At 45.7% G+C, this 22,080-nt stretch overlaps 1 protein-coding gene across 1 annotated transcript in view; it reads left to right on the forward strand.

Annotated features, from left to right (window-relative positions):
* LMF1 (lipase maturation factor 1) overlaps positions 1 to 22,080 on the forward strand; it is a 506,204-nt gene that overhangs the window by 132,065 nt on the left and 352,059 nt on the right. The window contains exon 4 of the mRNA XM_089656039.1: positions 13,611 to 13,759. Within this exon, the coding sequence (XP_089512165.1) occupies positions 13,611 to 13,759 (149 nt within the window). The remainder of the gene's footprint in view (positions 1 to 13,610; positions 13,760 to 22,080) is intronic.

Raw genomic sequence — 22,080 nt, forward strand, 5'->3', positions numbered from 1 at the left:
TGCTTCATGTGCCTATATGTGCCTAAACATGTTACACGTGTTTACAAGAGTCAAGCCTTTTTTCTGCCAAAATGCTGCTGCCAGGAGAAAAGGCATCTAGGCGAGATGGCCAAAGCATCCAGTGTGCATGAGGCCAAAATCTGAATTCCAGACAGATATAAAAGTTTATGAGTGCAGCCCTGTAATCATTAAAGTTTAACTAAAGGCAAAACGTATTTTTTGGACAGCGGTGGACAGAGCAGAGGGGAATTTGAACCCCGGTCAGGATGCTGTCTGTTTCAGTGTTGGGGAGATTCATCCCTTTGAATGAAAGTAAGAGAAAATCCTGAATTTTGGGCCAAAAATGTGTCACATCTGATCATCGCCACCATATAAGCTTGTTGGACATCCCGTTCCAAAACCTTGGGCATTAATATGGAGTTGGCATCTCTTGCAGTTACAGCGACCTCCACTCTTCTGAGAAGGCTTTCCACAAGATTCAGGAGAGTGAGGTCAGGTACTGATGGATGAAGAAACCTTGCTCAGAGGTGGCATTCCAGTTGATTCCAAAGGTTTTCAGTAGGGTAGAGATCAGGGCTCTGTGAAGGCCAGTCAGGTTCCTCCACCCCAAACTCATCAAACCATGTCTTTATGGAGCTGGCTTTGTACAAAGGGGTACAGTCATGCTGGAACAGAAAAGGTCCTTCACCAAACTGTTACCACAAGATTGGAAGGACAAGGTTGTCTAAGATTGTTTGAATACTGTAGGGCCTAAAATTTCAAGTCCTGAGCTACTAGCCAGGCCTTAGAGTTACTCGCCACCAACAAACACACACAAACAGAGACACCTGTACATACACACAGACATGTACATACACACACAGAAACATGTACACACTCACAGAGACACATGTACACACACACATACAGATGCATGTATACACACACAAGCACGTACAGACACGCATACACACAGATACATGTACATACACAGAAATACACACAGACATGTACATACACACAGACACATGTACATACATACAAAGACACATGTACACACAGACACATGTACATACATACAAACACATACATGTAAATGCACACAGACACATGTACACACACACACACACACATACATGTACATACACGCAGACACATGTACAGATACACACTTATACATGCACACAGCCACATGTACAATTGTACATGCATACACAGACACACACACCACCACTTCCCCTCATAAAAAGTTGCAGTACTTCGTTGTTCACTCACTGATCCGGGTACTGCACTCTAGGGGGAGGCAGAGAGCACAGCACACACTCCTTGCTTTGCTTTCACTGCGCTCAGCTATTGAGCAGTCTGACGGCTCCCAGTGCCAATGACAGATCTGGCCTGAGTTCCGAGCCTGCTCAGCAAGACGGCCCTGGGGGACACACTCGCCCCCACCATAATTTCCACTTGCCATTGGCGAGCAGGCGAGTGGAAATTTCAAGTCCTGCTGTAGTATTAACCAAAAACATATGAACTTGACAATTTGGAGAATTGTATACATACTCTTGACTATACAGTGTAGGGTTGATGGTCAGGTGACCCGAAACCTTGCCAGTGTAGCGTATTTCATTGTAAATTTAGGTCAGTGGTCTCCAAACTGCAGCCCGAAAGGCAGATGAAGCTTTTTGCTTGCTTTTATCCGGGGCACTATTTCATCCACTGATACCAACAATGGGACATAATTCTCCCACTGACACCAGTGAAGGGGCACAATTCCTCCAAACGACGTCAACGATGGGAAACAATTTCTTCCAATGACACCAATGATGGGGCACACTTCATCCTAATGACACCAACGATTTTCTATTGCTACCTCAGCAATAGCAGCCCGAATTAAAAAAAGGAGAACACAGTTCTGTATTGTTTCCATCTGCTGTCTACCGTTGATAAGATTCCTGCCTTTTCAGTTACGCACAGGGCTCTGCATGCTTATGTTAGGAATGAGAGCTGATTTAAATGATAAAGCAGACCAAAATATTCAAACACATAAACCAGAAGTAGGTAGATGGTCAGTAGGGTGGGAAATTCTGTATTTTACGATGTCATCAGTATGCGGACGCTAGTAGCTGCATGGGGTGACCCTGACGTTAGTAGTAATGGAGTGAGAGCAATCTTCTACAAGTGCTGGTGATACTGAGCAGACCGCCCTCTGCAACTCCATGGAAAAGCCAAGACATTAAAAGCTCTTTACTACACGCTGAAAAGCCGTATATATTCTGTAAGTTAAATTAAAAAAAAATCAAGCTCCTTGGAGGCCTGTGCTGTATTCGACTCATGTAGAGGATGCTGAAGGTGTGTTTTATTTACAGGTAATGCTGGCTTTAGGACAATTTTATTTTCTTTAACCACTTCCAGTCCGGACACTCCCCCCCCCCTTCCTGCCCAGGCCAATTTTCAGCTTTCAGAGCTATCACACTTTGAATGACAATTGCGCGGTCATGCAACACTGTACCCGTATGAGTTTTTTAGCATTTTTTGAGACATATAAAACTTTATTTTGGTGGTATTTATTCACCAATGGGAGTTTTATTTTTTTGCTATTTAAATGAAAAAGTCCAAATATTTTGAAAAAAAAAGTGTTTTTCTTAAAAAAAATGTTGCAAATACATAATCTTTTTTCATAAAACTTGGCCAAAATGTATTCAGCTATCTTTTAAGTAAAAAAAACCCCAAATTAGTTTATAACCAAAAATTATAATTTTTCAAACTTTTTTTTACATTTTTATTTTATTTTTTTATATCATTATTTATTTTTTTTAACATACTGTCACCCTAGCAGTACAGTGTCAGTGTACTACTTGTAGGGGGTGATGAAGCTTTATTTATTAATTTTTTTTACACTCATTGCTTTTACACCCATAAAGCATAAACCCATAAAGCAATCATTTCTCCTTCTCTCTGGCTGCATTCCTGCAGCCATTGAGAAATACTGTGTGAGCTGTGATTGGTCACAGGTTGTCACATGGAACAAGGCTGTTGTGAATAGCCTTGTACCATGTGACCTCTATGATCATTCACAGATTTCACTAGTAGTAAGCAATGATGTCAGAAATTACATCTTGCTTACTACTATTCATGTAGTCACTGATTGGCCAATCAGTGATCGCATGATCAGGATCTCACACAGAGGCCCTGTACAGCGATCGGTGTTCCGCTGTGTCCGGAGGGCACCAGATTGCGGTGCCGCGTGCTCCCGGGGAGTGCACACAGGCAGGGATGTGGGAGGACGTTTATAAACGGCTACCCCTGCACTGTTCCCATCTGGCCGTTTATGTACATGGGACAGACGGGAAGTGGTTAAAAAAGAACTATAAGCAAATTTTTTTTTTCATTTTCGATATTAATTTCTTTTTGTACATTATTGCAAGAGTGAGTAATAACCCATTGGATTTTTTTTTTCTCAATCTGTACCAATTGGGGAAATTTCTCTTCACTTCCTGTCCCATAGTCAAACTGGAATTGAGAAGAAATCCCTGCAAATTAAGATAATTCCTTAGGGACCCCCAGGTCATCAGAATTAGTGCCTGCATTGGAAGATTTCCCCTCTATTACTTTTCCGGGGTCAACCCAAAATTTTGGATTTTCTTTTAGCTTCACAGAGAGGTTGAATCTCCCTAAAGCGGAGCTCCACCCAAAAGGGGAAGTTCCCCTTTCAGCCTTTGTCTCCTTTGGGGAGGAGGTACCCAAATTTGACAGGTACCCGCTTCCGCTTCCACTTCCACTGCAATCGCCTAGCAAGCGGAAGTCGGCCTCCCCGTAGTCTTCTGGGACACGTGTCAGGTCCCAGAAGACTACGGGCCGCTCACAAAGCTCAGCGCTTCTCGCGCATGCGCAGTGGGCACCTGGCTGTGAACCACAAGCTGTCACAGCCAGGTGCCCACACTGAAGATGCCGACACCAGGGAGAGAAGACAGCCGATGAAACCAGCGGTGGTGAGGACACCGCTGGACTGAGGGACAGGTAAGTGGCTGTATTTTAAAAGTCAGCAGCTGCAGTTTTTGTAGCTGCTGACTTTTTTCTTTCTTTTTTTTCAGGTGGAACTCCGCTTTGATGGGTGCAGACAGCAATAAAAACTGACAGGGGTTCTAATCCCTCTCCACTCTATCCAAAATGAAAAAAAAATTGCCTTTAATTATACTTTAAAAATCGAAATGAAACATATATAAAGAAACTGTCAATTTACAAAAAAAGAAAACAGTGAAAAGCTTGGTACCTGCAATAAAAGACGGCGTGCGGTGAGACCAAACTTCGCTGTCTTGAAACTTAGTACTTGTTCCTGCAGTGCTTTTAGTGTTCTACACTTTTGGGACTGTTGGATCCCTCTTTTTTACATATGAAATAAATACCTCATGCACACAAGATGTTTTTTTACTGCCCTGGAGGCCTTTGCTCCTGGAAAGAAAAAAACAGCTTAAAAAACATTAAAAAAGGTACGTTTTGCACAAGCGTTTATATGTGTTTAGGCACTTCAAGTTCTTGGGCGTTCATTGATTCTATTGGCTAGAATATTCATTTATTCTGGCCATTGGAATGAATGAACGCTCAAGCACTAAACGCACCACCGGTTTAGACGTGTTTACACACACCTACATGTTTTTAGGCGCATTCAAGATCTTTTCCGCTCAAAAACTCCTCTCTTGAATACACTGAGGGTTCTTTTTTTTTTCTCCTTTTCGAAGACATTTGCAAATGCCTATGTGTGCATGGACATTGAGGGGTGTTTAAAGGCAGAAAAAAAATGCCAAATGCCCTTAAAAGCTGCCTTTTTATGCCCTAGGTGCACAAAGCCTAAATTTGTTCAGATGTGAGGAATAGTCAGTACTCTTAAGTCAGTGGTCTCCACCAGGGGCGGACTGACAACTCATGGGGCCCCCGGGCAATAGGGGATCATGGGACCCCTGTGTCCTTGCCCAAACTCAAAAAAGCCTATGAAAAAGGTACCAGGAGCATCTCATGGGGCCCCCTACTGACCCCGGGCCTCGGGCAGTGCCCGAGTTTCCAAATGGTAAGTCCGCCCCTGGTCTCCACACTGTGACCCAGGGGCCAGATGCAGCCCTTTGATCGCTTTTTTCCAGCCCTTGGGACACTATTCCTGACACTGACAATGGGCTATTATTTCTCTCACTGACACCAATGATGCTAGGACATTTTCTACTTCAGCTGTTCACCCTCTGGTACTCCTAGAGTCTGAAGGAACGTAAACCTGGCCCCTTGTTTAGAAAGTTTGGAAACCCCTGCTCTACGCCAAACAAGGCTGAAATTGCATTGGATATTATTATCCTAATATACAGAGTACATGTGTACAGGAGGTGATAGTTCAAACTAACTCGGTATACAATTGCATCTTCACTATCCTGCCAAGGGCTGGGGTGGGTCCTGGACTAACTCTGTTGCTTAACTGTAACGTAGTCTGCAGGGAGGTCCAGAACTTTGTTACACTGGCTAGCAGGATAGGAACAGGAGGAGCAGAGTTAGAATTCTTTGGGAGGTAACACAGTCCACAATTATGGACACTGTGTGGCCAAAGTGCTGGAGACACAAGACCATTAAAAAGGTTTGTGGACAACTGACCATTGCACTTGATATGAGCTTGCTGGACATCAGATTCCAAAACATTAATATGGTGTTGGCCCTCTTGGTGGCTGTAACTGCCTCTGTTCTTCTTTAACCACTTGCCTACCAGGCACTTATACCCCCTTCCTTACCAGACCAATTTTCAGCTTTCAGCGCTGCCGCACTTTGATTGACAATTGCGCAGTCATGCAACATTGTACCCATATGAAATTTTGATCATTTTTTTCTCACAAATAGAGCTTTCTTTTGGTGGTATTTAATCGCCACTGGGCACTTTACTTTTTGCGCTATAAATAAAAAAAGTGCAAAAAATTTGAAAAAAAAAAAAAGTTTCTTTGTTTCTATTATAAAATTTTTCAAACAGGTATTTTTTCTCCTTCACTGATGTGCGTTGATGAGGCAGCACTGATGGGCACTGATAGGCAGCACTAAAGGGCACTAATAGGCAGTACTAATGAGGTGTCACGGATAGGCGGCATTAATATGCAGCACTGATAGGTGACACTGATGATGGGTACTGATAGACGGCACTGACTGGCATCACTGGTGGGCAGCACTGGTGGGTGGGCACAGGTGGGTGGCACTGGTGGGCACTGGTGGGTGGGCACAGGTGGGTGGCACTGCTGGGCACAGGTATGTGGCACTTCTGGGCACAGGTGGGTGCACTGCTGGGCACAGGTGGGTGATCTGCTGGGCACAGGTGGGCGGAGCTAGTGGGCGCACTGCTGGGCACAGGTGGGCGGAACTTGCGTGTGGTACTGCTGGGCACCGATCAACAGGGCACTGATCATCAGTGCCCTGATGATCGGTGCCGATCCCCGCTCTGACAACTGCCGGTTCTCGGCAGTACTTTCCTCACGATCTGACAGCATGAGGAAAGTGCAGCCGAGAACCGGCACTTGCATTTCCCTCTGATCAGCGTGTCATTGGACACCGCTGATCACGTGGTAAAAGGCCGCTGTGATTGGCCTTTTACCACATCACGTGATCAGCTGTGTCCGTAGGACACAGCGATCACGGAGATCGCCGGGTGCGCGCCCCCTGGGGCGCGCAGGAGAGCGCGTTCTGGGAGGACGTCATATGACGTCCACTCAGAACTGGCCGGCCGCAGTGTAGCCGTCATTCGGCTATCTGCGGTTGGCAACTAGTTAAAGACTTTCCAAAAGATTTTAAATTGTGCCTCTGGGAATTTGTACCAATTCAGCCAAAAGAGCATTTATGAGGTCTGGTACTGATGTTGGATGAGGAGGCCTTGCTTGCAATCAGCATTCAAATTCATCACAAAGGTGTTTAGTAGCGTAGAGTTCTGTGCTTTGAGCAGGCCTCTCAAGTTCCTTCATACCAAACTGGTCAAGCCATGTCTTAATGGAGCTGAATTCAATCATTTTTGATGGTTGACCATCTAGTGTACTTTTGCTTGGAGTTCAGTAATAAGTTTGACATAAAACCATATGGTTCACCAGAGCTTCCCCTTTAAATTGTGGCTTACAGGTTTATCAGCAGCTGAGTTCCAGGTGACAGCTATGCCTTCAGGTCACAGTTAGACAGCGGTTTGTTTTGCCTTTCAAAGCAGTTGTGTTTCTTATCAACTTTCCTGGAATCTAACATGCAAATGGTCCTTTTGCATACTGGCAACCTATTAGAACCTGCAAGGCTATTCATGTCCAAACAAGGACAGTGTCATATATCAAACATCCACAACATCTCGAAGATATGGCCGTTCTTAACCTCTGAAACCACTAAGCAACCTATTCACTCCCTGGTTATCTCTTCCCTTGACTATTGTAACTCCCTCCTCATTGGCCGACCTCATCACAGGCTGTCCCCTCTTCAGTCTATCATGAATGCTGCTGCCACACTCATCAACCTTACTAACCGTTCCATATCTGCCACCCCTCTCTGCCAATCCCTCCACTCAGTGTCCTCCACCCCTCTCTGCCAATCCCTCCACTGGCCTTCACTCAGTGTCCTCCATCCCTCTCTGCCAATCCCTCCACTGGCCTTCACTCAGTGTCCTCCATCCCTCTCTGCCAATCCCTCCACTGGCCTCCACTCAGTGTCCTCCATCCCTCTCTGCCAATCCCTCCACTGGCCTCCACTCAATGTCCTCTATCCCTCTCTGCCCATCCCCCCACTGGCCTCCACTCAGTGTCCTCCATCCCTCTCTGCCAATCCCTCCACTGGCCTCCACTCAGTGTCCTCCATCTTTCTCTGCCAATCCCTCCACTGGCCTCCACTCAGTGTCCTCCACCCCTCTCTGCCAATCCCTCCACTGGCTTCCCATTGCCCAACGAATAAAATTCAAAACATTAACAATAACATATAAAGCCATTTATAACTCTGCCCCAAATTACATCACCAATCTTATCTCCAAATATCACCCAAACCGTACTCTCCACTCCTCACATGACCCCCTGTTCTCTAGCTCCCTTGTCTCCTCCTCCCATGCTCGTCTCCAGGACTTCTCCAGAGCCTCCCCATCCTCTGGAACTCTCTACCCCAATTTATCAGACTATCGCCTACTCTGCCCACTTTTAGGCGATCTCTGAAAACCTATCTCTTCAGGGAAGCCTATCCTGCCCTCAGCTAATAATGGAATCTTCTACTCTTCCTACCAGTCCATCCCCCACAGTTATTACCTTTAGTACCACCAGCCCCTCCCTCTTAGATTGTAAGCTCCCAGGATCAGGGTCCTCCTAACCCTCTTGTATTGAACTTTATTGTTGCTATATTGTCTCCCGTTATATTGTAAAGCTCTGAGCAAACTGTTGGCGCCATATAAATCCTGTATAATAATAATAATGTTCTTCAGAGCTGGAGCTTACATGTATGGTATGGCCACATATAAATATGAAGAGCACTTTGTGTATAAACCCACTGGGGGTAATAAGTATCAAAAAGTATCCGTGTTGTCCAGAAGAGCCAGTCACAGGCCAACAGGCTCTTTTCATGTGCAATTCAGTTTAAAGCAGTGGTTCTCAACCTTTCTAACGCCGCGACCCCTTAATACAGTTCCTCATGTTGTGGTGACCCCCCAACCATAAAATTATTTTCGTTGCTACTTCATAACTGTAATTTTGCAGTAGGAGGAATAGTGCCATGTCATTGGTGTCAGTGGGAGGAATAGTGCCACGTCATTGGTGTCAGTGGGAGGAATAGTGCCCCGTCATTGGTATCAGTGGGAGGAATAGTGCCCTGTCATTGGTGTCAGTGGGAGGAATAGTGCCCCCTTCATTGGTGTCAGTGGGAGGAATAGTGCCACGTCATTGGTGTCAGTGGGAGGAATAGTGCCCCGTCATTGGTATCAGTGGGAGGAATAGTGCCCTGTCATTGGTGTCAGTGGGAGGAATAGTGCCCCCTTCATTGGTGTCAGTGGGAGGAATAGTGCCCCGTCATTGGTGTCAGTGGGAGGAATAGTGCCCCGTCATTGGTGTCAGTGGGAGGAATAGTGCCCCGTCATTGGTGTCAGTGGGAGGAATAGTGCCCCGTCATTGGTGTCAGTGGGAGGAATAGTGCCCCGTCATTGGTATCAGTGGGAGGAATAGTGCCCCGTCATTGGTGTCAGTGGGAGGAATAGTGCCCCATCATTGGTATCAGTGGGAGGAATAGTGTCCCATCATTGGTATCAGTGGGAGGAATAGTGCCCCATCATTGGTGTCAGTGGGAGGAATAGTGCCCCATCATTGGTATCAGTGGGGGGGAATAGTGTCCCATCATTGGTATCAGTGGGAGGAATAGTGCCCCATCATTGGTGTCAGTGGGAGGAATAGTGCCCCATCATTGGTATCAGTGGGGGGGAATAGTGTCCCATCATTGGTATCAGTGGGAGGAATAGTGCCCCATCATTGGTATAAGTGGGAGGAGGAATAGTGCCCCATCCTTGGTGTCAGTGGGGGGAGGAATACTGCCCCATCCTTGGTGTCAATGGGGGGAGGAATAGTGCCCCATCCTTGGTGTCAGTGGGGGGAGGAATAGTGCCCCATCCTTGGTGTCAGTGGGGGGAGGAATAGTGCCCCATCCTTGGTGTCAGTGGGGGGAGGAATAGTGCCCCATCCTTGGTGTCAGTGGGGGGAGGAATACTGCCCCATCCTTGGTGTCAGTGGGGGGAGGAATTGTGCCCCATCCTTGGTGTCAGTGGGGGGAGGAATTGTGCCCCATCGTTGGTGTCAGTGGGGGGAGGAATCGTGCCCCATCGTTGGTGTCATTTGGGGGAATAGTGTCCCATCGTTGGTGTCAGTGGGAGGAATAGTGCCCCATCGTTGGTGTCAGTGGGAGGAATAGTGCCCCATCGTTGGTGTCAGTGGGGGGAATAGTGTCCCATCGTTGGTGTCAGTGGGGGGAATAGTGTCCCATCGTTGGTGTCAGTGGGAGGAATAGTGCCCCATCGTTGGTGTCAGTGGGAGGAATAGTGTCCCATCGTTGGTGTCAGTGGGAGGAATAGTGCCCCATCATTGGTGTCAGTGGGAGGAATAGTGTCCCATCGTTAGTGTCAGTGGGAGGAATAGTGTCCCATCGTTGGTGTCAGTGGGAGGAATAGTGTCCCATCGTTGGTGTCAGTGGGAGGAATAGTGCCCCATCATTGGTGTCAGTGGGAGGAATAGTGTCCCATCGGTGTCAGTGGGAGGAATAGTGTCCCATCGTTGGTGTCAGTGGGAGGAACAGTGCCCCATCGTTGGTGTCAGTGGGAGGAATAGTGTCCCATCATTGGTGTAAGTGGGATGAATAGTGCCCCATCATTGGTATTAGTGACACCAATGATGGGGCACTATTCCCACTGACACCAATGATACTTACCTTGCAGACCCCTGCTCCTGGGCTCGCTCGCTCCCTCCCTCTCCCATGGTACCAACACTTACCTGTCAGATGTCTTCCTTCTCCGGCCGCTCTCCTCCTCTTCACTCGCTCGATCTTCGCGGTGCCGCTCGGCTCCTCCTCTCCCAAGCTCCACCTCTTTGCCGGTGATTGGCCGCCTGTGTGCCTCTCCTGAGCTACAGTGCCGGCGGCCAATCACAGGTGAGGATTGATCTCGAGGTGTGTCCAGATGACAGGGGCGGCATGTCATCCCGCCCACACCTGGAGACGGCGGTGGCGGCGGCGAGGAGCGGTGTCTCGGTTCCTAAGACCATCGGAAATATGTGTTTTCCGATGGTCTTAGGCGACCCCTGTGGAAGCGTCGTTCGACCCCCAAAGGGGTCGCGACCCCCAGGTTGAGAACCGCTGGTTTAAAGCAATGGAATGTGGTCACTTTGGGCAAAATTCTTGCTTTGCAAGTCTCATCAAGGTAAAGTCTTTAGTAAAGCTGACATTAATGGTTGAACTGGATGGACTTTTGTCTTTTTTCAGCCAGACTAACTATGTAATTAAAGAATATCTGAACCCAAAACAAAAATCTACAAGTATTTTAGTCTACTAGTCCTTAGACGTGATCACTGCATTTTTTTCCTTTTTGCCAGGATTTTTTTTCTCTTTGCTTTCACATCATCCAGTAACATGCTCCCGGCCCTAGGGTGACCACGCTCACTCACTGTACTGTATTTATGGAGGAGCAGCATTGTCATCCTAGAACAGGAATACAGAACAGTTACCTCTCTCCTCATCTCCCCTAGTGGTTGTAAACCCTTACATATACCCAGTGAAGTGATTGGCCTCAGGTGATACACAGAGATAAAACAAATCATCCTACATAAGTTGTATCTGTTTATCTATTTTACACTACAGCCATTCAAAATGCAGAATTTACACTGAATCTCTCAGCTCTGAAAAGCAGGGGGTGGGGGAGCTGAAGTTACATCATTGAGGAGACCTCTGAGAGCTGATTGGAGGGAAGGGACACACCTCCCTCCAAACAGCACACAGGAACAGAGCTGAGGCTGTCAATCTGCTGGAGGTCCCTCCCCTAACAACATTTATTTCTTGGTGTCAGGAAAACTTGTCAGAAGTGCCTCATGCTGATAGCAGAGGAACGAGGCAGTGGACAGAAGTGGCATTTAGTGCTCTGGATTGAGACAAGCGCACACTATAGAGCAGGGGTCTCCAAACTTTTTTACACAAAGGGCCAGTTTACTGCCCTTCAGAGTTTAGGGGGGCCAGACTAGGGCCAGTAGGAGTAGAAAATGTCCTGATGTCAAGTGGGAGTAAACAATGCCTTATCTTTGATGTCAGTGGAAGGAATAGTACCCTTTAGTTGGTGTCAGTGGGAGGAATAGTTCCCCATCATTGGTGTCAACGGAAGGAATTCTGCCCCATTATTGGTGTCAGTGAAAAGAATTCTTCCTCATCATTGGTGTCAGTGGGAGGAATTCTTCACCATCGTTGGTGTCAGTGGGAGGAATTCTGCCCCATCGTTGGTGTCAGTGGGAGGAATTCTTCACCATCGTTGGTGTCAGTGGGAGGAATTCTTCCCCATCGTTGGTGTCAGTGGGAAGAATTCTTCCCCATTGTTGGTGTCAGTGGGAGGAATTCTTCCCCATCGTTGGTGTCAGTGGGAGGAATTCTTCCCCATCGTTGATGTCAGTGGGAAGAATTCTTCCCCATCGTTGGTGTCAGTGGGAAGAATTCTTCCCCATCGTTGGTGTCAGTGGGAAGATTTCTTCCCCATCATTTGTGTCAGTGGGAAGAATTCTTCCCCATCGTTGGTGTCAGTGGGAAGATTTCTTCCCCATCGTTTGTGTCAGTGGGAAGAATTCTTCCCCATCGTTGGTGTCAGTGGGAGGAATTCTTTCCCATCGTTGGTGACAGTGGGAGGAATTCTGCCCCATCATTGGTGTCAGTGGGAGGAATTCTTCCCCATCGTTGGTGTCAGTGGGAAGAATTCTTCCCCATCGTTGATGTTAGTGGGAAGAATTCTTCCACATCGTTGGTGTCAGTGGGAGGAATTCTTCCACATCGTTGGTGTCAGTGGGAGGAATTCTTCCCCATCTTTGGTGTCAGTGGGAGGAATTCTTCCCCATCATTGGTGTCAGTGGGAAGAATTCTTCCCCATCGTTGATGTCAGTGGGAGGAATTCTTCCCCATCGTTGATGTCAGTGGGAGGAATTCTACCCCATTGTTGATGTCAGTGGGAGGAATTCTTCCCCATCGTTGATGTCAGTGGGAAGAATTCTCCCCCATTGTTGATGTCAGTGGGAGGAATTCTTCCCCATCGGTGTCAGTGGGAGGAATTCTTCCACATTGTTGATGTCAGTGGGAAGAATTCTCCCCCATTGTTATTGTCAGTGAGAGGAATTCTACCCCATCGTTGGTGTCAGTGGGAAAAATTCTGCCCCATCATTGGTATCAATGGAAGGAATTTCGCCCCACTGTTGGTGTCAGCAGGAAGAATAGTGCCTGATAGCTGGAATAGTGCCCAATGGGCCAGTTAAAAGCACGCAAAAGGCTGCATCCAGGCCCCTGGGCTGCAGTTTGGAGACCACTGCTATAGAGGGATATGCTTTGTTCATATTTCCTGTCTGAGATTTACAACCACTTTCCACAGAACTGTCTGGAAGCAATTCTTACTGATGGAAGTATAGCACAGGCAGAGAGCAGAGCTCACAAGATTTCTGTGAAGACAAACAGGCCTTTTTTTGCATTTAATGAACCGATATAGCAATCTATATTTGACAGACCACAAGGGAGTAGGTTAGAAAAGTTCATTGTTGGGGTTTACATACACTTTAAATACTTGTCAGATCCTTTTTCTTGACACAAAAACCAGTTCAACAAAAACTGTTCTTTGATCTCCAGTCTTATCAGGTGTATGATCGCTCATCAGGAGGCCAGATAAGAGCTTCCTCTATTAACAATGGCTGGCCTTGTATTGGAGCCATTGGCATTTTACCAGGTTTGATGTGATAATTGTTAGGATTAAATGAAACTTATTAGGATAGTTGTAGGAAGCATTTACATCCTTCACCTCCATTTCAATGGAATAGATTAATAACTGTTCACACCTGGCTTGTCTTACATTCTCACCTGCAAATGCTGGCTTTGTTTTCAGAATACAATCTTGTCTCTTTCTATAGGATGGGAGTCTCAGCTTTTGGAAACAGGATTTCTGGGCATCTTTCTGTGCCCTGTCTGGACTTTGTCACGAGTACCTGAACGAACCCCCCCATCTGGCATCGTCATCTGGGCATTTCGCTGGCTCGTCTTCCGCATCATGCTTGGGGCGGTAAGTGTTTCTATGAGATCTACTGCACCCATCCTTGTGCATGACAACTCTCAGACTGGGTTCACATACATGCGGTGCAGCACATCGCATGTGATTTGCACAGGAACCGCACCGCATTCCTGTGCAAATGACATGCAATTTGTGTGGATTTTGTATGGTTCTATTCGCTCCGCACCAAAAAGTGCAGGACCCTTTGTTTGGTCTGCACTAGAATTGGATCGCATGGGTATTCACACCTATGCGATCCAATTCTACACATTGCAGACCGCTTTCGAAGTGTTGTAAACTTAACATACACACCCGCAACGGTTCACATGAACGGGGTGCGATTCTGATTCGGTGTGGAATTCGCACTGAAAACGCTGGAAATTCCGCACCGCATCAGGCAGCACAGTGGCTAAATGGTTAGCACTTCCGCCTGGCAGTACTAGGGTCGTTGGTTCAAATCCCAACCACAGCACCACCTGGAGGTGAGCGCACATCTTCACTATTTGAAGGATTCACAAAAGTCACAAATTGAAGAACAACAAGCACCAAGTCACTATATATGAACAATTGTTTATTCAATGGGACTATTATTTTGATGATGTTTGGATTCATACTAATCACTACTAATTATTTATGAGCATTTGGTTATTTTTATTTATGGGGGATCATTTAAATGCGTTTTAGTTGAGGGTTATTAGTTGGTTTACTATTTTTATTATATTAAATGAGGGTATTATGAATATAAATGAAATTGAGGGTATTAGTAAGTACATCATGTCACTAATAGATGATTTATGAGCACTTGGAAAAATATTTGTTTTAGAGGAGTATTTCATTTGGAATTATTTTGATATTTATTTGGAGGAGATAGTTTCAACTAATCAATCTATTTAAATATTTTTGGGTATTTATACACTTTTATTAGTTATTTGTATCATAATTTGAATTAATTTAATGGTAATAATTTAATTATTTATTGAGAAGTATTTAGGAGCGCAACATATATTTGTAGATACCACCTGCCTGGAGTTTGCATGTTCTCCCTGTGCCTGCGTGGGTTTCCTCCGTGTACTGCGGTTTCATCCCACACTCCAAAGACATGCTGGTAGGTTAATTGGCTCCTGTCTAAATTGTCCCTAGTATATGTATGAATGTGAGTTAGGGACCTTAGATTGTACGCCCCTTGAGGGTTAGGGACCTTAGATTGTACACCCCTTGAGGGTTAGGGACCTTAGATTGTACACCCCTTGAGGGTTAGGGACCTTAGATTGTACACCCCTTGAGGGTTAGGGACCTTAGATTGTACACCCCTTGAGGGTTAGGGACCTTAGATTGTACACCCCTTGAGGGTTAGGGACCTTAGATTGTACACCCCTTGAGGGTTAGTGACTGATGTGAATGTACAATATATATGTAAAGCGCTGCATAAATTGATGGCGCCATATAAGTACCTGAAATAAATAATCAGTGTGACAAGCCTTCCTTGAAAACACTAACTTTGTTCTAGCCACTGACCTCTAGTAGAGACCAGGAATATTATTGTCTCGTGCCCAGGAAGGCTGTCATTTCAATAGCTGCGTTCTCTGCCCATTCTTTTCACTGTCCTTGGTAACAGCACCTCCTCTTAAAGTGGAACGAAACCCATCGATTTAACCATTTGTCAAAGCAATTACATTCAAGGCATGCTGTGAATAATAACTGTCACAGGTGCTTGTTCTGTCAACCCATCAAGTGGCTGGTATCATATTTAATCACATGTTCAGCATCATGATAACTGCAGATCAAACAGAGATGAAGATGGCAGCTTCCTTGGCTGGAAAGGATAGGAGGGATTAGTTCCACTTTAAAAGAGAAGAGTGGCCAAAGCTCTTTTGGCCATGTGCCGCAAGTGGGTCACTTACTTGTGCTCTCCTGTGACCCAGAATAAGCCGACAGTGGGCTTTAGCCACATAGACGTCACAGAGCCACTCCAGACTCTGGATGTATCCAGACAATAATGTTTGGATCCACCCAGATGCTTTAAAGGCAGCTCCCACCCCCTTTCCTGCCTGGTGCTCTAGTGAGCACTGGAGGGGCAAAGCGCAAAGCAGTGTCCCGACAGTCACCATTCTCTGCTTAGAGCAGACAGAGAACTGAGCGACCAGCAGTTACATGATCGCTCAGTTTTCAGGCTTATTGCCAGCAGCTTGAACTGATGCAGCAGTGGGTAGGTAAGAAAAATCAGTACTAAAAAAACAACACAAACACAATGGCTGCATTTATGTGGAATCATTTCCCATTTCCGCCTACTTTAAGCTTTGGTTTAGATTTGTTATTTTGTTTTTTTTTGTTCAACCCACTGGTTGAATGAAAAAAAATAAATGATGTATGGTCTGCCTAAGGCACACATGGAGAGTCAAGCTAAAAGACTGTTTTATACACTGTGCATATCAAGATTGACATCAATCTTTAACATCATCAGTTATTATAATTATTTACTTCATATCAATCCAATAACAATAACCGTATTAAATCAATATCCAGATGTGTCCTCCAAGATAAGCATTGCAGGGTGTCGGTTCATCTGATGACTCTTGGGAGGGGGGAGATTTACTAAAATTGTAGAGTGCAAAATCTGGCGCAGCTCTGCATAGAAACCAATCAGCTTCCAGTTTTTATTTTGTCAAAGCTTAATTGGACAAGCTGAAGTTAGAATTGGCTACCATGCACAGCTGCACCCGATTCTGAGTGCTCCAGTGTTAGTAAATCAACCCCTTGATGTCTGGGATGTCCTTGACAATGTGCCTTAAGTCTTCAGATGATGAGTTAGCAAACGTGTCCATGATGGGAATTTTGCAAAGTTTTTAAACTTGTCCAAACTCCTTTTCTACTAGTTTTTATATATGTTTTGACTTGAAATGGAGTTTTAACTTGAAATGGAGTCATCCCTACAATTTATTTATTTCAGGTACTTATACAGCGCCATCAATTTACACAGCGCTTTACATATATATTGTACATTCACATCAGTCCCTAACCCTCAAGGGGCGTACAATCTAAGGTCCCTAACCCTCAAGTGGTGTACAATCTAAGGTCCCTAACCCTCAAGGGGTGTACAATCTAAGGTCCCTAACCCTCAAGGGGCGTACAATCTAAGGTCCCTAACCCTCAAGTGGTGTACAATCTAAGGTCCCTAACCCTCAAGGGGTGTACAATCTAAGGTCCCTAACCCTCAAGGGGTGTACAATCTAAGGTCCCTAACCCTCAAGGGGCGTACAATCTAAGGTCCCTAACCCTCAAGGGGTGTACAATCTAAGGTCCCTAACCCTCAAGGGGCGTACAATCTAAGGTCCCTAACCCTCAAGGGGCGTACAATCTAAGGTCCCTAACCCTCAAGGGGCGTACAATCTAAGGTCCCTAACCCTCAAGGGGTGTACAATCTAAGGTCCCTAACCCTCAAGGGGCGTACAATCTAAGGTCCCTCACCCTCAAGGGGTGTACAATCTAAGGTCCCTAACTCACATTCATACATACACATACTAGGGACAATTTAGACAGGAGCCAATTAACCTACCAGCATGTCTTTGGAGTGTGAGAGGAAACCAGAGTACCCGGAGGAAACCCTCGCAGGCACAGGGAGAACATGCAAACTCCAGGCAGGAGGTGCTGTGGCTGGGATATGCCTGACGTTGTTACAAAATGGAGGTAATAAGATGATTCAGCAAGGACCGTTTATATTTCTCTACACGTTTTCTCCCTTGGACCATTTCTGATTGCCTTCCTTCATAAATCTATCCACATCAGCCTGGAATAATGCAGGTATAAAATGGGAGGCTTCGGAAAAAAGTGTCTATGACCTATTTAATCTTGTAAATACACTCGTGGTATATGTCCACCTCACATGTTGATCCTCCAATGTAGATGGATGTACAGACATTTGTCCTTTACTAACTAACCGATTTCCTTTACTGGGACCCATAGGTAAGATAAACTCATCTATGGATGTGACAAATGTCCCCACCAGGAGACAGGAATAATAGGGCAAAGCCAAAGCAATCACTCAGCTTTATTTGGTATACACACACAAAAAGCTCACACTGTAACTAAATGAGATGAATCCAGTCCCCTCCGGTTGGTCCAGGCTAGTGATATTCAGTTTTAGGTGGCAAACCACTCATCCAGCTACAACACCAAGGGCTTACTTACGCTTGCTTCGACTTCAACACACATTAAAGCTCCTACTGCTCCAACATGCCTTTTTGATGTGTTTGTGATGCTTCGGTGATGCTTTTTTGAGGCTTTAATGAAGATTGGGAAATGCCTTTTGTGTGTTGTTTTTTCTGTTTTTTTTTAAAGGGGCCCAGTAGAGCCTCAGCTCAGTAGTACCCCGTTCAGCAGAAAGGTTCACTTGTTGGTTTCCCAGTGTTTCCTGGGATATCCCTCGTCTGCAATACCTCCAAAATAAAGCGGAATAAAAGCCTCTCAAACGCTGAAGGTACTGCAAGCGAACTTTGACACAGACTTCTATGAAGGCTTCGGAGACGCTTTGAAGCACTATTAAAGCGACATGGGGTGTCATTTTTTGAAGCAAAGCAACAGCAGCGTTTAAACAGGACTGTAAGCTGACCATTATATTTAGTGACAGGGGCTTTGATTAGCATCCAGAGCACTTTATAAAAGCCTGTCCAAAGCCACATTTTGAAGCACGTGCCTTGTTCTCGAGCGGGCTCAGGGTTGCATTTCCCCTTGAGATGCCTTCGTTAGGAAGCGGGAGCAACACTTGATAAATCTTTCTAAGCATCAGCTTAGACAGCTTCTGCCTACCTTGACTTCTCCCTTTTGTGGCGTTTGTTAGCTCAAAAAAGTTTGAGTTTTTTTAACCTTTCTTTTTTTTTATATCACATTTGCTTATCTTCTTGAAGATTGTGATAAGGCAGCACATAATCAGCCCAATACAAATGTATGAACATAAACGTTCTTCCATACCTCTCCAGTAACTTAAAGTATTCCTATCAGAAATGTCTTAAAAATGTCTCCAATTCCTTTAAACCATGATAGTAGATTTAGACATGATAGCAGGTCACTTTATCACTACTGAGCAGGGGTGGACTGACAACTCATGGGGCCCCCGGGCAATAAAGGGATCATGGGGCCCCTGTGTCCTTGCCCAAACTCAAAAAAGCCTATGAAAAAGGTACCAGGGGCATCTCATGGGGGCCCCCTACTGACCCCGGGGGCAATAGGGGATCATGGGGCCCCTGTGTCCTTGCCCAAACTCAAAAAAGCCTATGAAAAAGGTACCAGGGGCATCTCATGGGGCCCCCTACTGACCCTGGGGGCAATAGGGGATCATGGGGCCCCTGTGTCCTTGCCCAAACTCAAAAAAGCCTATGAAAAAGGTACCAGGGGCATCTCATGGGCCCCCTACTGACCCTGGGCCCTCGGGCAGTGCCCGAGTTTCCAAATGGTCAGTCCGCCCCTGCTACTGAGAGATCCAAGTCATGATTAATAATATCATGAGCTTTCCCTTGAATTTTCTCTGTTGCCTTCAAATGCTTATCTAAGGCCTCCTTCACATGGGCGTTTACAACTGTAGTCCATGAATGGATCATGTCTGAAGCGGTTGGAGCTGCCATGTCCTGCATGCAGGCATCCCATTCATTTCTCTGGGAATGCTGCGACGGCATGTACACAGACATTGTATGTTTGGGACTGCTCACCTACATTCATTGGTTGGGAAGAGCAGCTCACAAGACCTCCTACTTTCTAGCTCCCTGGTCTCCTCCTCCCACGCCCGACTGCAGGACTTCTCCAGGACATCGTCTGGAACTCACTACCCCAATCCATCAGACTGTCACCTACCCTCCTCACCTATAGGCGCACCCTGAAAACCCACCTGTTCAGGGAAGCCTACCCCGCCCTCACCTAACGGCCAATCTCCTCCACTCTTCCTACCACTCCATCCCCCACAGGCACTTCCTCCTGTACCACTCTCCCCTCCCTCCTAGATTGTAAGCTCAAAAGAGCAGGGCCCTTCACCCCCTCGTGTATTGTTCTGTTACTGTATTGTCTCATGTACTGTCCCCCAATATAATGTACAGCGCTGAGCAAACCTTTTGGCGCAATATACTGTATAATAATAATAATAAATGCAGTTGCTGTATTCCCATTGGCATGAATGGGCTGCCTGCATGCAGCACCTGGCGGCTTCAGCCACTTAAAGACAGAACCTATTCATGGACTACCAGTGTAAACGCCCGTGTGAATGAGGCATAAATCATAACTGGCATCTCGTGTGTAAGTACAGCATTCTTGTCCAACTGCTTTGCACAAACCCCTCTGAGAGGCAAACAAAATCACAACCTGCACTCATCTGCTTATTGATAGTTGCAACTCTTGGTCTCTTTCTTGTTACACACCCACAGTCAGTTGAAGATTGGTCGAGGTGGCTCTCAGTCTGTTGCAGGCCATAGACGGGTCGTTTATCGGCCAATTTTTTTGTCCGCACGAAAAATCGGCCGATATTCACGCTGTTAGTGGGGCCAGCCTGTCGACCGTTTTTCGCGGATCTTCTCATTTATTTTTATCGGTCATGCTGGAAAATCCACGAAAAAAGGCCGTTTTTTTGTGGACATTGGTGGCATCATTGGCAATGGGGCCAACCGATTTGGCTGATAAATGGCCCGTCTATGGCCTGCCTTTCTCTTGTTACACAACTCACTGTCAGTATAGATTGGTAGATGTGTCTGTCAGTGTCTCTCTTGTTGCATAGTCTGATGTCAACAATAGATTAGTAGAGGTAGCTTTCAGTCTCTCTCTTGCTACACAACTCACTGTCAGCATAGATTGGTAGATGTAGAATACAAATGGAGAAACAGAAAAAAGGCGCACCGACCTAGTGCATTATCTGAGTCCATACGATGGAACCCTGGATGACCAACTGGCTAACGCGTTTCGAGGACACAACCTCTTCCTTGGGCTCTGAGGAAGAGGTTGTGTCCTCAAAACGCGTTAGCAGTTGGTCATCCAGGGTTCCATCGTATGGACTCAGATGTTGTTTGGATCATACATCTTGTTCAGTTTGACATGCCTGTGTTAATATGTCCATTGTGAGTATGATACCTGTTTTGTTTCTTCAATTAAATTATTTTAAACGATAATGCACTAGGTCGGTGCGCCCTTTTTCTGTTTCTCCATTTGTATCCAGTGTATTTGGACCACCCCGGTCTGTTGAGGGCAGCAAACAGTGCATATTCCAGAAAATTCCAGAACATTCCTATTGGGTCTACTGAGTCCTTTCCTAGCGCAGGAGTAAAGTGTTTGTTGTGTTGGATTGGTAGATGTAGCCAGTGTTGGGACAAGGTCATCAAGCACCCAGGGAAAAGATGCCAAGCTGCCCCCCCCCTCCATTCATGATGTGCAAGCTTAGGGGATCCTACGCCCAGTAGTTACTCGGTTGTCTCCTGTCAGCCTTGTAACAGAAGGAAGGCGCACCCATCCCTATAGTAAACCATTGTGCCCAGGGCTGCTGCCCCTCCCGCCCACCCCTTGTCCCATCCTTGGATGTAGCTCTCGTACTCTTTCTTGTTACATAGCCTGAAGTCAGTTATAGATTGGTAGATGGAGTTTTTATTCTCTTGTCTTGCTACATAATGCGCTTGTCAGTATAGATTGATAGATTTGGCGCTAAGACTCTTTTTTTTGTTACACAGCTTAAAGTCAGTTGCAGATTGGTAGCTGTGGCCCTAAGATGCTCTCTAGGTACCAGCCTTCAGTCAGTTGCAGATTGGTAGCTGTGGCCCTAAGATGCTCTCTAGGCACCAGCCTTCAGTCAGTTGTAGATTGGTAGGTTTAGATCAGTGGTTCTTAACCTTTTTGGAGGTACTGAACCCCACCAGTTTCATATGCGCATTCACCGAACCCTTCTTAATTGGAAAAATAAAATATGATTTTTAAAATTCAAAACATAGGTATATATTTATACATAGGTGCACAAAATGAACAAAACCATTAAGAACAAAGAACAAAACCATTAAAACATGATTTTCACACAAAAACAAAATAATGAATATTTACCGCAAATCAGTGTGACTTCTGCTGTTGTCTTTCAGAGGCCAGTTCAGAAATGCGCGGCATTACCTTGGCAAGTGCCACTCTCATGTCATTTTCGCAACAAAGTCTGTTCCTTTTCTTCGTCTTTATGTCCAGCATCCTCGAAAAGGATTGCTCGCAAAGATATGTTGTAACAAACAGTATGAAAATTCATCCCCCATAGTAATTCATCCCCCATATAGTAATTCATCCCCCATATAGTAATTCATCCCCCATAGTAATTCATCCCTCATATAGTAATT

This window comes from Staurois parvus, unplaced genomic scaffold (assembly GCF_062004578.1).
Source record: "Staurois parvus isolate SC_StPar_1 unplaced genomic scaffold, SC_StPar_1.0 ptg000882l, whole genome shotgun sequence".
In the NCBI taxonomy this organism is placed as follows: Eukaryota; Metazoa; Chordata; class Amphibia; order Anura; family Ranidae; genus Staurois; species Staurois parvus.